The following is a 14,715-nucleotide window of genomic DNA, read 5'->3' as shown; positions in this document are numbered from 1 at the left end:
CACATGGGGCAAGGAAAGAGGAGAAAAACCCCACAGATAGTCTCTTAATAAACTAGCCTAGAACGTACTTTAGTTGTCACCATCTACAGACTACCCACTGTTTGAGATAGTTAACTAAGCTTTTATTTTATCCATAAGCAGCTTCAGTCTTCAGCACCATAAAAAGCTCATGTGATCATAGAAACAATTCTGAGCTGCAAATAAAAATACATGTAAAGTGAATTAATACTGCTGTCAAGGGAGCAGCATCTGTGGAGCTCTGCGGTATAATCGGTCTCAAAAATCACTCCCAGTTGTTTCCTTTTTCTTTGGGGGCTGGGGCGGGCAGACTTTACTGGGGGAAAGGAGGGGAGAGAAAGAAGTATGTATGAAGTACACATTTTGAGGAATGGTTTTCCCTTAAGGAAAATCAATTCAAGAGACTGGGGAAGAGTTGGTGTGTAAAGTGCAGCTAAAAGGGTATCTTCAAGGGACACGGTCCATGTAACAGATGGAACATATGTCCAGAACAGCCACAATGAGACCTGGCAGCAGCTGACAGAACAAGAAAAATAACACAAAGGTTACTCAAACAGTATTCCCATCTTATTTATTACAAGTTGTAATTTGTACATTTTGTTGCTAAAACATCGATTTCCAGAGTACACTTAAGTTGTATCCACAGTGACATACTGAACAGACTCCAGCAAGAGAAACAGACTAAAACAACTATCAAAGGGTTTCTTTAAAATTCTGCATTTTAGGACAAGTTTTGCATGCTTTAACAATTCTTCCATATTCTAAATGCCAAACTGTTTTTATGCTGACTTGCCAGTTAGGTTGGAAGCCCATGTTTATCAGAAGTTGTCTTCATTTCCTGAGCAGATGCAATCCAGGAAGATTCCCCATTTAGCAGAAATGAAATTAGCACACCTTTTTTTTTTTTTGGGGGGGGAGGGGGGTGTGGAGCAGGGACAAGAGCACCTTTTAGAGCTTGCATGCTATAAAACAAACAAAGGAAAAATCTTCTTGAAAGCTGTAACTGGAAGTTTGGAGGGCAAGAGCAGACACTGCTCTCTATGGACACAGTATACTGTAGACAATTGAAAGGGTTTTTTTTAAACAGTAGATTCTTTTAATGGGCAAGTATAACTGTCAAAAACCTTGATAGGAATCCTAGTTATTTTTCCTGCTACTGTGTGCTTCTGCATACAGACAAGGGCCTCTGCTTGATCCAGCTCACTACAGCTTTATATTTTATATCCTCCTCCAACATCTGGATTCCCTCTGTCTCAGCCAGCCATGTTTCTGGCCCAATTTCGTTCAAATCTGTATTAGCACATCTTCCAAAAGACTTAATAAACCCAACACACTTCTGCAGGGCAGATTATGTAATCCTGTAACTAATCAAAACACTAGAAATAAAAAAAAAATTTAAAAAAATACACTCATATGTTGAAAATGAAATTGAGCCATCATGCTATTACTCCCTTCCTTCCCCCACACATATATAGCGATCAGGAACAGCAAGTAGTACAACATCCATTTAGCTCATTAGTGTTTTCCTGCTAGAAGGATCTTCAGCACTACTCTGTAAAGCACCTAGAAATACTTTTGACAGTTGAAAAAAAATTAAGTTTATTTTACACCCATTAACATGATCATAAACCAAAGGCTACTCTCTCCATCTCCCCAGTACAGATATCCTCCATGGCAGGCTTGTCATTTTTTGCTTTATAATGGAGTCATTTTATTGTACGCAAGAAGCCTCAGGCATTTTGTGCAGCCCATTACTCTTTGCTGCCCACATTCAGATGGCTAATCTGCTATCAGCCAGAAGCTTGACAGACAAAAGGAAAAGGCAGGAAAACAGCACACATGGTTGCGCATGCGCGCACACACTTCAGCTATAAAGTGTTTTGCCAGTAGACCCAAGAACCAACAAGGCACACATTTGACTGCAGCCCTACTTAATGCTTCTGTGGTTGAAGGAAGACATATGAGTTCTTTAAAAGTAGATAGGCTAGAGACATTTAAAAAAAAAAAAAAAGCAGCTTAATTAGGATGTCTGTTGAGATACTGAGTAAAGCCTTCCAGGTTTGTGCCTTAATGTAAGTGAGCATCTTGGAACTTGAAAAGTCACAAATATCTTTCTATTCTTAAGATTTTCTATACAAGACCTTCAAAATGTTTAAAAAGTATTGGCAAAAGTTAAAAAGATGAAATAAGGGCTAAATATATGCAACTGTAAGCTATTAGAACAAGACATTTGGCAAGATTTCAATTTCAGCACTTCTGTTTTCTTACCTGCTCAGAAAAGAACTCAGATTTTTTAAAAAAAGTTGTATATTCTCTCCTATATCCCAAACTATTATGACACCACACATATGCAAAACCAAAGGCAGTGAAATGATTTGTGTATCATATTGCATAACAAGAAGCCTTTAAGTTGTTTTTTTAAAAATAATTAAATGGGGTAATTAAATGGAGAAGGCTTGACACTTCATACCAAAATAAAGAAAATGCCCATATTTGCTGGAGTTCTTAACTACCTTACTTATTTTGTTTCTGAAGGAAAGCATTTCAGCAGAGTCACAAGCAGTACTGGCAAATATTTTTTGAGCATCAGATCTACAGACAACAGTTTGCATCAAATACCTCGTAAGAATTTTCTGTCAGGTTCTTAAACCTCTGCTGTGTGTCATGATTTTCATTCATCTAAGCCTATATGTATCCATTGCACCTGGAAAGCTAAAATTGTCCCTCTTGCGTGAACTGGCTTAGCTCATAGAAACAGAAAGTCTGCCTAGTTTTAGTCACTCACATGCCAGGTACAAACCCGGGTCATCCTTTTAAGAAGTCCCTCTCCATCGCGTAACTACCACATCAGCTATGCAGGCTGATCCCTGAAGGCATGATTAATCACGTGGTGAAATAGAGAGAACTATGGCATTTTATACCGCATTATGTGTCATTGGAACTATTTCCTTTTTCCTACACTACAACTACCAATTCTATTTTGCTTCTCATTTCTGTTTAAGTTATTATTCCACTTTTGTGCAGAAAAAGCCTCCCAGCATTTTGACTGTGATATAGAACTGATTCTATCTTACTTCCACTATTTGTTGTAAGACATATCTAGGGTTTCAGGAATACGGTATGTCAGTCAACTTAAAATCTGGAAAAAGTACAAGGTAAGGCTTACCATGAAGAGCAGAAGTTGTTAGAATAGTCTTTCCATAGAAATAGTTTCTGTGGTTTTAGTATCATTACAGCACTGTTACGAACAACAGAATTTTACCTTGTGTTACTACAGGGAGCATTCAAGCTGGCCTAATGTATTAAATTATTGGACATAATAACTATACATATTTATGTCTACAAAACAAATTCTGATTGTAAATGCAAATGCACTCTCAGCACTCAGAATGCATCAAAATAGGTTATCATAACAAGTCGTCCAACAGTCTGCTCCTATCTAAAGTTTATAGTTGGCAAGATCACTGTTTTCTTGTTGCCTTTGAGTCACAGAAGTTCTGAAATCCCCCATGAGTCTTGTCCTGCAGAATGAGCACTTCTCTCCTCCTGTGGCCATCTGCAGCACCTCAAGAGCAGCACCATCCCTGGCGGTACTCTGCAACCTTATCTTTCTCTCCCACATGTACAAGGTAAGAGGGGAAAAAAATACTACATTTGCATATGTAATTACAGTGTAGCTCAGCAGTAGAGCAAAAAATTACTGGAAGTTGAGAACAGATATGCCCAATGACCACACCTTAGTTTTTCAAATGAAAACGCTTTGCAAGGAAGGGGAAGGGACAGCAACAGGGAAGGAAGCCAGTCATTACAGCTCCAAATGTGCTTCTAAGTCCTTATTCACCATCTCATGCTCTTTGCGGGGCCAACTGTACCTAGGTCCTTCCTGTGAACAATAACGTAAGAATGAATCCAGTAGTTTGCATCTAGTTCTATTTCGCTTGAATTTACCAAACAGCTGTACCAGGAATACTAGGGAAAAAAGGAACGGCTAAGGAAAGACATAAATAAAACAGGACAGATGAATAAACAGGTTACAGATTCTGAATAGTACCTCCTTTTCCAGTCTAAAAATTCACATGACTTACAGTAGATAGCATACAGGAACTTATGAGAAAGAATAAAATGGACTAGAAAGTGCGAAGATGGAAAATGCATACCTGCAAAGACACAAGACAGAAATTCCTCAAAGCACTGAGCAAAACTGTTGAAAAGCAACTGTATTTAGGGAAAAGGGACAACTCATCTCCCCTGTGTTTTTGAGCATTAAGAAAAATTATGTTAGATTGTGGGAGAGGGAAGGCGTTAGGAAAACAAACAAAAAACCCAACCTGCTTCTTTAGGTCAAATCTACCAGTTTAGCTAAAAGTAACCTAATGCCTGTAACTAAGGTCTGATTCTTCTGTTCTTTAGTTTGCACTTTTTCAGATGGAATAGATTTCCTCAGGCCTTTTTCAATCATGCCACACTTGTGATGTTTTATAATTTTGTTTTGCTTTCTCCCATCTATACTCTGTGGACAGAAGTTTTACAAAATGGAACAGAAAACTGCCCTCAGTGTCTGTCAGTTGTCTGTCAGTCAGAATTTGAAAGAGACATTTGCTGAAATAATGAAAACATTTCATATCACAATAACTGCAGGTGCTCCCTAGCATCACTGGCCCAAGTAGCATTTGAGCCTAACAAGGACAGGCACACTAGTTCATAGGTAAAAATACTCCCTCTACCACATCAGACTCTTCTAACCCCTTTATTTCAAGTGTCATCCATGAAAGTCACTCTCAGGATCATGGTGAAAGGCCAGGTTTATAATCCATTTATCTCCAGTGCTCTTTCCAGCTCCTGCAACGTTCCTATCTAATGACTGACTTGTGAGAAGCTAAAAAACAGAAGAGCTTGCAGAAAGACAGAGGGTATCTGTATCAAATCCAGAAACATATTTTAAAGAAGTACATAAGAGGTAGTTAAGGAACAGTTGTTTCTTTTCCTTCTGATACACTCCAGTATCATACGGTGTTCTTAGCATTTGAAGAAGTAATTTTACATGTCCTTTCACTCAAGAAGGACTGCTGCTCATACTTACAGATCCTAATTGGATACGATGGAATGTCATCTCAGCACAGGATAAAATTTATCTTTTTTTACTCTTTCTCCTCAGTCATAATTGAGCCCCCTAACACATCCGGAAGAATACATTCATCATTAGACATGTTCATTTGCTTTACATAGTTCTCCAAAAATAGAATAGATGGAGCATATTGAAGGCAGAGCAATGAAGAAGATGCTACCAAACAGAAAGCAAACATTTGTAAGGGAAGCAAAAAAGGATGCCAGTTTTCAGGTTTTTAACCTTTGGTGACAGCAGTTGTTAATGAAACTGCTTTGAAACAACAGGGGTAAAGTCCTCACATCAAGGAGATTGTGACAGCTGGGAATGACAGCTGAAAAGGAGAGAACTGAAACAGGCTGCTTTCAAACAGTACTGACTTCTTCATGATGAGAAAGCATATTTTTAGTTAACTTCTGTTGCTCTGGAAAAGCACGTTAAAATAAAAGATACAGTTACATTACAGTAATGGCATGACAAACAAGCACAGAGCGAGGCAAGGTAAAAAAGCCTTCTTTCATCCCTATTTGGGGTTCATTTCGGGACAAATGTACACGTCTAAAGAACCCTGGTTAATAAGTTCAGCACCAACCAACTGCAACATTTGAATCACCGTGCGGCTACTCCACATGTAAAGATACAAACTTAACAAGTTTATTCTTTCTGCTCTACCACCACCCACCCTCCCGACATCTGAACGTAACCTGTCAGGCACTTGCCCAAGGAATCAGGTGTACAGGCCCAGATACAGGAAGAGAAGACCCAGCACGTGTATTTTTACTGCCTGAAAGGTGCTTACATACTGTGGTGATGAGGGTAGTATTTTTCTCAGGAGTACAGGAAATATATTTATAAAGCTATTCTGCATTTAACTGTAGTCAGTATTTAATCCATCAGGTCTCATCTTCTTGACTGTGGTTCCCATTTTTCTCAACTGCCACACAGGAATTCTACTTATCTATGCAAGAAAGGGACAACAGATTATTAAACAAACAAATGGAGGCTCAACACAAAAGGAAGACTGAAAATAACCCTAGTCCTTCTTTAAAAGAGGAGGGCAAGCAAAGATTAAAAAGCTACAACTGTGAACTGTTTTTAAAAATACCAAACTTCTGTTACTCTTTCCAATAACTTAAAAATATGGCATTAGGAATTAGACAGCCAGAAAAGCAAACCAAGACTGTGAGAAATACCTGTGCACTTGATAATTCGCTCAAGAAATGGACTCGATCAGAAGAGGCGATGGCCTAGTGAGAGTTTTAAAAAACTTCCCAACATAACACAGAAGCAGAAAGCATTACAGAAAACTACACACACCCCCCAAGAAAAAGAAACCCCCAACAATTCCAGTGTTTCAAGGCATCATCTGGTCAGCTGAGGTCAAAGCTATTTCCCACTGTGATCTTCCTGTGCAGCCAAGGAGGAACAAGATTCATCAATCCCTGGAAGGCCACCAAGGTACATCAGAAGTAAGGTATCAGACCTTCAGTGAGCAGCAGACTACTCCCGTCCCAATTCCATCCTCCCTCCTTCCCACGCACACTCTTTGTCTCGTGCACGCGCTCCTGCCCACTCATACATCCCTCCCTCTGCTCTCCATGGTGTGCTTGGGGTTTTTGTTGGGTTTTGGTTTTTTTAATTATTAAGGATTTCAAATAGCATTTCCCTCAACAAGAAAGAGTCCCTGTCACAACTATCTATCGCACTGTCTCGCGACTAGAGCTAAGCGCATATCTTCACTGACGCGGATACCCAGCTGCTCCGCGCAGCCGCCTTGCCTCGTGCTGCCCAGGCCCCCCGGGTAGCAGCAGCACCCACCTGCACCCACAGCCACTTCCCATTTGCCTCCACCTTAGCAGCAGCAGCCCTGACAAAAACAGTAGCAGTGGTAAAACCTAAATTTGGCATGTGTTTGTCCCAGTCAAGTCGACTTTTCAGGCTTGACATTTATTTATACATTTCTAGGGAATTTTTGTTTTAAGGAGGATTTATGCTTTTTTATGTACCAAGCAATCATTTTCAATTATTAGAAATACCAGTTACATGCTAAGATTCTTCTTTAGTCATTACTGTCCCAACAAAACCAATATCCAATTAAATCATCTCTGCCCAGATGTTAACCTCTAAGAAAACATCTTCTAAACACCTCAATTGCCTCCTGTTGTGTTTTACTTTTGTTTACCTACGTATCATTGAACTTAAATTTTGGGAATACAAAAACCACCAGAGGACATCTGGCACATTGCTACATCAGCATTGACTACACACACAGGAAACACCACCAGTGAAGATGCTATCTTAATACCATCTAAAAATTACTAAAGAGAAAATGGAGTTTTGCATATCGTCGCTTGTTTGCCAAAGTACAAGTAATTCAAGACAATAAATATGAAAGTTTAAATACCTACACTAAAAGGAATAGTAACAGCTAAATCATAAATCTGTTCTTTCTCTTTAAGGCTCTAGATCAAGCCAAATGCAAGGGTAGACCCAAGGATTAAAAATGGATTGAGACTCAGTCTTGCTATGGACTTCCTGTGTGACATTGGGTAAGTCACTTGAGAATTTAGTTCTCAAAAATAACAGGCCTATTATAGCTGCCAGAATGAAGCACCAAAGTTTCTGAGACCACAGATGCAAGCCAGGTCCTGCTTACTTGCCCATAATGGAGAAGATCCTACCTGGTGAGCCCTTTTGAAAAACACTGATAAGTATGAGCAGAACTTCAGCAATATTCATATTAAGCGCTTGAAGGTTCATCTGGAACTGTATTTTGAAAATTGGTATCAAAGCCTACATAAAACCAGAATTATTTAGGTTTTTCAAGCTCATGTTTTTTGTATTTGTGTGAAACCTATCACGAGTAGAAGCTTTATGATCGCCAGAGATGCAGTATGTACTGTTAAATATTGGATTTACAGTCAACGAAGCACACCGTATTCTAATTAGCTTGCAGTATCAATTAGTTAGAGTTTCTGAAATTACTACAAACAGCTAATGAGTTGAAAGCAATGAGCTCAAATTTTTGCTAAATAATAATGACCAAATTTAGAAGCTGGGATTTTTACGAGCCATATGGCTAGATACTGTAGTTCCATCAGTTTCCCTGCAATAGAGAGCAGTTGCTCAAAAATCAGCTAAAAAACAACCAAACAAAAACCCCCACAACCAAAACTTCACAGAAGTTGGTTTTATTTCTTTAACATAGTAAGAGTCCCATGCCTGTTAAAAATGTCTGCCATCCCTCACTGGCATTTTAAACCCTATTAAAACAGATGTTTCCACATGAAAAAAACCATTGCACTGATATTTTTACTTTAGTTTACTCCAGCCTCTCCCCCTGCTCCTGTAAAACTTCTATAAGAAGAACTGACAGGTTAATGCCACCACCTGACTCCCAGAGGGGAGGGATGCAGAGGAACAGCCGGCTGCAGAGCCCCTTGCCCCTGGCACTGCCGACGGAGGAGCTCGCTTACAGAGAGCGGGGGCCTAACCGAAATCAGTAACGCTGCCATTAACGGGACCTGTAATAAAGCCCAAAGTCCACAGAAAGACTCCATGGGGAGGGATATCTGATCTAACAGAAAACGTTCAACAGAAAATTTGGACTGAGTTCACAGAAGTCAAATCTTCAGGCTTTTAACTAAAAAAATGTAATCTGAATGACTTCTGTGATAGGGGAGCCCATGTCAGAGGGCAAGTTTCATCTACTTGCCACTTTCCATCAGCTGTTTCAGCAGCATATTTACCAGAGTCCTATGAGCAAGGAAAACTGTTTCAGGCAACTAATCACCTTAAAAAACCCTGTCTCAGGTAGCTAGTTACCTTAAACACCCTGCTTCACAACTGTTAAAACAACAGGCATTGATTATGGAGAGAAAAATGAAGAGCTAATGACAATTTAAAGCGTATTCTCATTATATTTCAGTAGTTAACTTTAAAACAGAAGTATTACTTGTTTACAAGAGAGAAGATTTCCCTGGACTCAAACAGTTAATTCAATTGTCCATGTAGACCTGTTCACTGTGCCTGGAATTTTAACTCAGGCTACATTCCTCAATTCCCAAATTGCAAATTTAAATTAATGCTGGAGTGAAAACATGATACCTAGTGAAAAAGAAAGGGAGGGGGACAAGAGAAGAAAGGCACGACAAGGAATGTTGTATCCCAAGTGTCACTAACACCTGCCATCCTGCCAGCAGTTAACACCTTGGAGCTAACAGAAATATGCCACGCTTTTGCCTTATTCAAAAGGCATTCATGATGTTCTTACAGTCCTCAGCTTTGTAACAAAACTTTATATGAAATGATTATCTAATAAAAATAAAATGAGAGGAAATACAACTGTAAAGCAACTGAAATAGCACTCTAGCAAGTCAATCTACATAACCTTTAAGTAATGAACCTACTGTTACCAGGGGGTAAAAAAATAAAAAGCCTGCCTCAATACTCTCTCCTCACACATACTTGACAGCATGCAGAATTCACTTAGTTTCATACGTTCTTCTTTTTACCATTAAATGTGCTTCTAAGGACCTGAGGGCATACTTACATGATTTTCAGAACATCAGTATAAAAGGTTGCTATATTTTTAACCCTCTAGTAAGGGAAGTTTTAAATATTTTGCTTGTTTTACTTGTCTCACAGCATTGCTGAAGAACAAGATGTGTTACTTTTAGTTTTGCTGTTTAATAAGAATTAAGACAATCCTATAATATATATAAGGGATGCTAAGAAAACAACTAATCCTGATCCTGCAAGCCAACTCGGAATGACAAAACCTTTGCTGATAGTGAATCTATTTAAAGTCCACACAGGATTCACACAGTGTGGCAATGCAGATGACTGGCAAAAATCACATCCCTCTTTTCTCCTCCCCATTTCGCTATCAGAAAAGGGGGAGAAGGGGAAGAGGTAGATGGGAAGAGAGACTCCCAATCAGCACTGTGTTCCTGCTTCATCAGAACGGTGCTATCGTCCCCAACACTTCTCTAACTCCTTTGGTGAGCGGATGTTTTCGTGTGCTGGCCAGAAGCGAGGACAATGACACAGGATAGTTTTTTCAGGTATGAAGTGCCAGATTTTCTTTTAAGTGGAGGCTTTAATGACAGTGGCAATCTGCTCTTTTGCTGATCTCCTGTAGGGGCCAATAAACAAGGTAGAAAAGGAACCAGCTCTAGAGTTAAGAAGATAAGACTGTCTTTCCAGTTAATGCACCAGAATGGCAGCTGTAAGTTCTGGCTCCCAAACACAGAGAGGGAGGAGAATTAAAAAAAAAAAAAAAAAAAAAGAATGAAACAAGAGTTTACAGTACAAGAATAGCTGTGATAAGTTTATCAACAGATAAACAGAAGGGAAGTTTACAGTATAACAACTCGACACCATAGCCCATTATTATTAACTGGTATACTGGATGTCAAGTGCACTCTCTCTCTAATATTAATCTCACATCCTGTGGGAAAGGGGCGGGGGGGAGGTAACTGGAACAGTGTAATATTGGTTATACAACGAACAAGCCGGTTGCTGAACCATCTCCTGGTACGCTGATCTCTCATTAACAGAAGATACTCACCTATAAGAGCAAAGTGCATTCAGAGATTGAGAAGAAAAATAAGTCTCACACCTATTTATTTTAAAGGTTAAAGGGTTAACATTTTCCTAGCCATTTTCTTTAGTAAACATTTGCAAGTCAAACATAAACCCGCTGAGAAATCTCTATTATCCAGAATCTATTACCTAACCAATCCTGATGCTTCGATGCACAATGACTTAAGTTGGTTTTAATTCCTCAAAAAGGAACCAAAACCAGCCTAAAACAAAACATGCTACAATTCTACCTTGCAGAATTAGTTGATAAAGACTCAGAGGCTTTTTGTAATAAAACGGGTGTAGTGATGAGGTCCAAAAGTGATGAAGATGAAAGATACCTGGGATGATACCACATCTTATACACCTATTGTTTTCTGCAAGTGATACATGCTGCAGACAAAACGTTTTGTGCTAAACAGCCTCAAATCTGGTTTTCTAATATTAAGCACAAAGGAAAAAAACTGACAGCAAACGTGGTAAATAAATCCCTCCCTTGAGAACGAAAGCAGCAGACAGGAGGGGACTGACATGCATGCAGGAGAAAACTAAACACCATCTTTTTTTCTACCTGCACAAGTTGCCATTTGCTGCAGCGATCAAGAATCTCTTTTCCCCGTTGATTTCAAAAGCTAGGTTTTCAGAAAATTTCTCTCTCAAGTCATCTGTTGCTATGCTCTAAGAGTATGATATGAATATCTCTGGATCTTTAAGAGAAAAATCCATTTTCTTTCCTGTTCAGGTAAACATGTTTACAGCTCCTGCACAGAGGCTGGGTGGTTCAGACTCACATGTCACACACATGTCGTCAGCAACAAGAAAAGCCCCTTTCTCTGATCGTCAACATTTTTAATAAGGTAAAGAGAAAAGCACTTTCCAAACTTACCTTTAGCACAGCCACATCATGAGCTAAATATAAACATTTACACTAGGAGAAGGAATTAATAACGTGAGCGTGCAAACAAAAATACTTGCCAGAAAACGCATACAGCAAAAATGAGAACCCCCTCCTAAGTTCAAAGCAATCTGACCAGCTTGTCAGCCCCTGGAAAAGCCGTTATTTATCACCGCGTTACGCCGGGAACAGTCGGGATTAGAGAGAAGAAGCGTCGATCGCGACTCCGATCTATTTCAGAGACCGTTCACCGCGTATGAAAACATCTCGGACCTCAGGCGAAAGCCTTCCTATCCGTGACCCGGCGCAGGAAATGCCACATGAAAGCTAAAATTGCCAAGGAAGGTTACAAAATCTCCTGCTTTACATCCTTTTGCGAAGAGTCGCTACGAGAACCCAACTACTTCTCCATTTTCCAGAAAATAAGTGCAGAGTGGGTGTTGCGAGTGTTTATTCCCCCCACCGTGTACCTTCCAAATGCATCTTAAAGTAACACACGTACCAAAGGAGGGGGGGGAAAACCCCCACCCAAACCCCAACAACCCCACAGCAGCCCTTAAGTCCGTCATGTTCATGTAATTCCTTATATAGGCTGCAGCAGCCGGGCACACACGCGCGGCGCGGGGGCCCCCGGCCAAACCGTTACTCCCGTTATTATACAAACAGGTACCTCCGAAGCCAGCGGGAAGGGAAGAAACTTCGCCGCCCGCCCCCGCCGCCCGAGAGCGGCCCTCCCCTCCCCGCCGCCCCGGCGGGACCCGGGCCGGGGAGGCAGCGCGGCCGCGGGGCGCCGCCGCTGCCGGGGACCGGCTCTCGGGGGGGAGGAGGCGGCGGAGGCGGCGGAGGCGGCGAGCGGGCGGGGGGGCGCCGGCCCCCTCCCGCCGGCCCGGGGCGGTCGCGCCGCGTTGCCCCCGCCCGAACCGCTGCCCGCCGTCGCGACGGTGCCTCCCCGGGCGCCGGTAGCCCCACGCTCCCCGGGTGTGCCCTCCGGTGTCGGCTGGCGTCCCCCGCCACCTCCCGAAAGGCGAACGCCAGCTAGACCCGCGGCGCCGGTCGGCAGCGAGGAGCCGGCCCGCTGCCGGACGAGCGCGGGGAGCTCCGGCGGGCGGCCGAGAGGCGCTGCCGGGCGGGCGGCGGGGCGATCCCGCCCGCGGGGCCGGGGCGGGGGGGAGAGGGGGGTGCGGGCGAGGCGGCCCCGCTCCGTCGGGGCGCGCAGGTAACAAGTTTCGGAGTTGGGGCTGCCGAGGCCGGGCGGGCGGCGGAGCCTGCCCCGCCGCTCCCCCGCGGGGCCCGGCGTCCCCGCCCGGGCCGGAGGACGGCGGCGCGGCCGGGGGGCCCCTCGAGCCCGCTCCCCGCAGGGGCGGCGGGGCGGTCGCGGGGCGTGTGGGGGAAGGCAGCGTGTAACGGTCCCGGACAGGCGGCGGAGTGCGGAGGCACCGCTAGGCGGAGGAGGGAGGCAGGCAGCGAGGCGAGGGAGGCACCAGGTAGCGGATATAACGGTGCGGAGGGAGCCGGGCTCCCGGCGAGAAGCGGCGGGGGAATTACTTTCGCGCCCGCCCGACCTCCCCCCTCCGCGCTCGGGACGGCTCTGCCCGGCCCCCGCCCCGGCCCCGCCGCCGCCCCAGCGCAGCCGGGCCGCTGCCCCGCGGGCTGACTGACCGTTATTGCGCCTCGGGTTCGCCTGCTTCCTGCGCTTACACCTGGGGCCATCCGCCATGATCCTCTCGCTTGTGTCTAAATGCTCCAGTCACCTCCTCCCCCGCCCTCCCCCCTCCCTCCCCTCCCCTCCCCCCCGGACCTGGTTTACGACACTGGGTGGTTTTACTTTTACATCACCTTCCTACACCTAGTGCTCGGCCGGAACCTTGTTGCCAGGGGTGACAGGCGCTTTACGGCAGGACGTTTGAACGGCGGCGGGGGAAAAGTTGCGGCCGCAGGTACCGGTGGTGGCGGCCGCGGCGCCGCCCGGGGACCCCCAACCCGCCGAGGGTCCCCCCCTCCCCCTCCGCCGCCCTGCGGTGGCGGCAGGGGGGGGCTCCCCGCGGGCTGGACCGGTAGGGCGGGAGCCCGGGGGGCGATGGGGGGCGTCGGCCCCGGCGCGGCGGAGGGGGGGCCCCGCCGCCGGCGCGGCCCGCGGGGGAGTTCCGCCCGCCCCGCATCGCCGCGTTGAGGGACCAGCCCGCCGCCCCGCTGCCAGGTGCCTGGCGCCCCGCTGCCCTGCGGCCTGCTCCGTGCAAGCCAGTGGCAGCCACCCCCAGGTAGAGCGGGGGCGGCCGGGCCTGGCGGGGGAAGGCCCCGCTTCCCCTTGCCCCCGCGCCGGGCACTCGCCTCCGGCGTTCGAGCCGCGACGGGGCCGTCCCCGCCGCGGGGTCCTCTCTTCCCCCGCCTCCGCGGCCTGACCCCCCGCGGGCTCCCTTACCGTCACCGGGCCGGGGAGGGCAGCGCAGCGCAGCTGGCACGAGCCGATCCACGTCGTGACGGGCATCTTGCGTTACAGGTCTCACCGGGAAACGAACAGCTGGGCCAGAGTGGTGATGTTCCCACCGTAGGTGAAATCTGGCATCCTTGGGCTTTCCTTAATCGTACTTTCCGCTTTTACGAAAATGAGAAGGGATACAAAATTTTATGCCCTGAAAAATAGAAAGGGAAGGGAGCCATTTTTTCACGGATAATTAATAAACAACCTCGTTTGGGCTTAATAAATGTATTTAATCTATTAAAAATTAAAACATTACTATCAAGCATTCATACTATTTATTTACTCTTGCTTTTCACTTCAGGCAATAAAATAATTTAGTAAGTTTCTGTTTGTTTCTAGGCTTTCTTATTTCCTTTTTTTTGTTGTTGTTGTCTTATCCTGGGTTGATGCTGTAGAATTTACAGTTCTGTGCTTCTGGGGAATTCTTTTATGCAAACAAATTAAATTTCAGTGAAAGCATTTCTGTTAATGTGATACTTTTAATAAGTAATCAATACACTACTAAATTTGAGGCCTTTAGCTATTCTACATTGTCTTCACGTGCTATATGTTCACACATATGTTCACTTCATCTCATGGAAGCAGCATAACATATCTCTAGAAACTGAACTATTGAACACTGGCATTTTTTAG

The 14,715-nt window shown here is 44.4% G+C and overlaps 1 protein-coding gene across 4 annotated transcripts in view; it reads right to left on the bottom strand.

Moving 5' to 3' along the window:
* ZEB1 (zinc finger E-box binding homeobox 1) overlaps positions 1-13,320 on the bottom strand; it is a gene marked incomplete at its 5' end in the record, with an annotated part of 129,638 nt that extends 116,318 nt beyond the window's left edge. For all 4 annotated transcript variants that reach the window (XM_081996719.1, XM_081996720.1, XM_081996722.1 and 1 more), the window contains one exon: positions 13,263-13,320. In XM_081996719.1, the coding sequence (XP_081852845.1) occupies positions 13,263-13,320 (58 nt within the window). The remainder of the gene's footprint in view (positions 1-13,262) is intronic.
* Positions 13,321-14,715: the final 1,395 nt, after the last annotated feature.

This window comes from Phaethon aethereus (assembly GCF_964289735.1).
Source record: "Phaethon aethereus genome assembly, chromosome: 2".
Lineage (NCBI taxonomy): Eukaryota > Metazoa > Chordata > Aves > Phaethontiformes > Phaethontidae > Phaethon > Phaethon aethereus.
The sequence above is the reverse complement of the archived record's forward strand: the minus strand, read 5'-3'. Positions and strand labels throughout refer to the sequence as shown.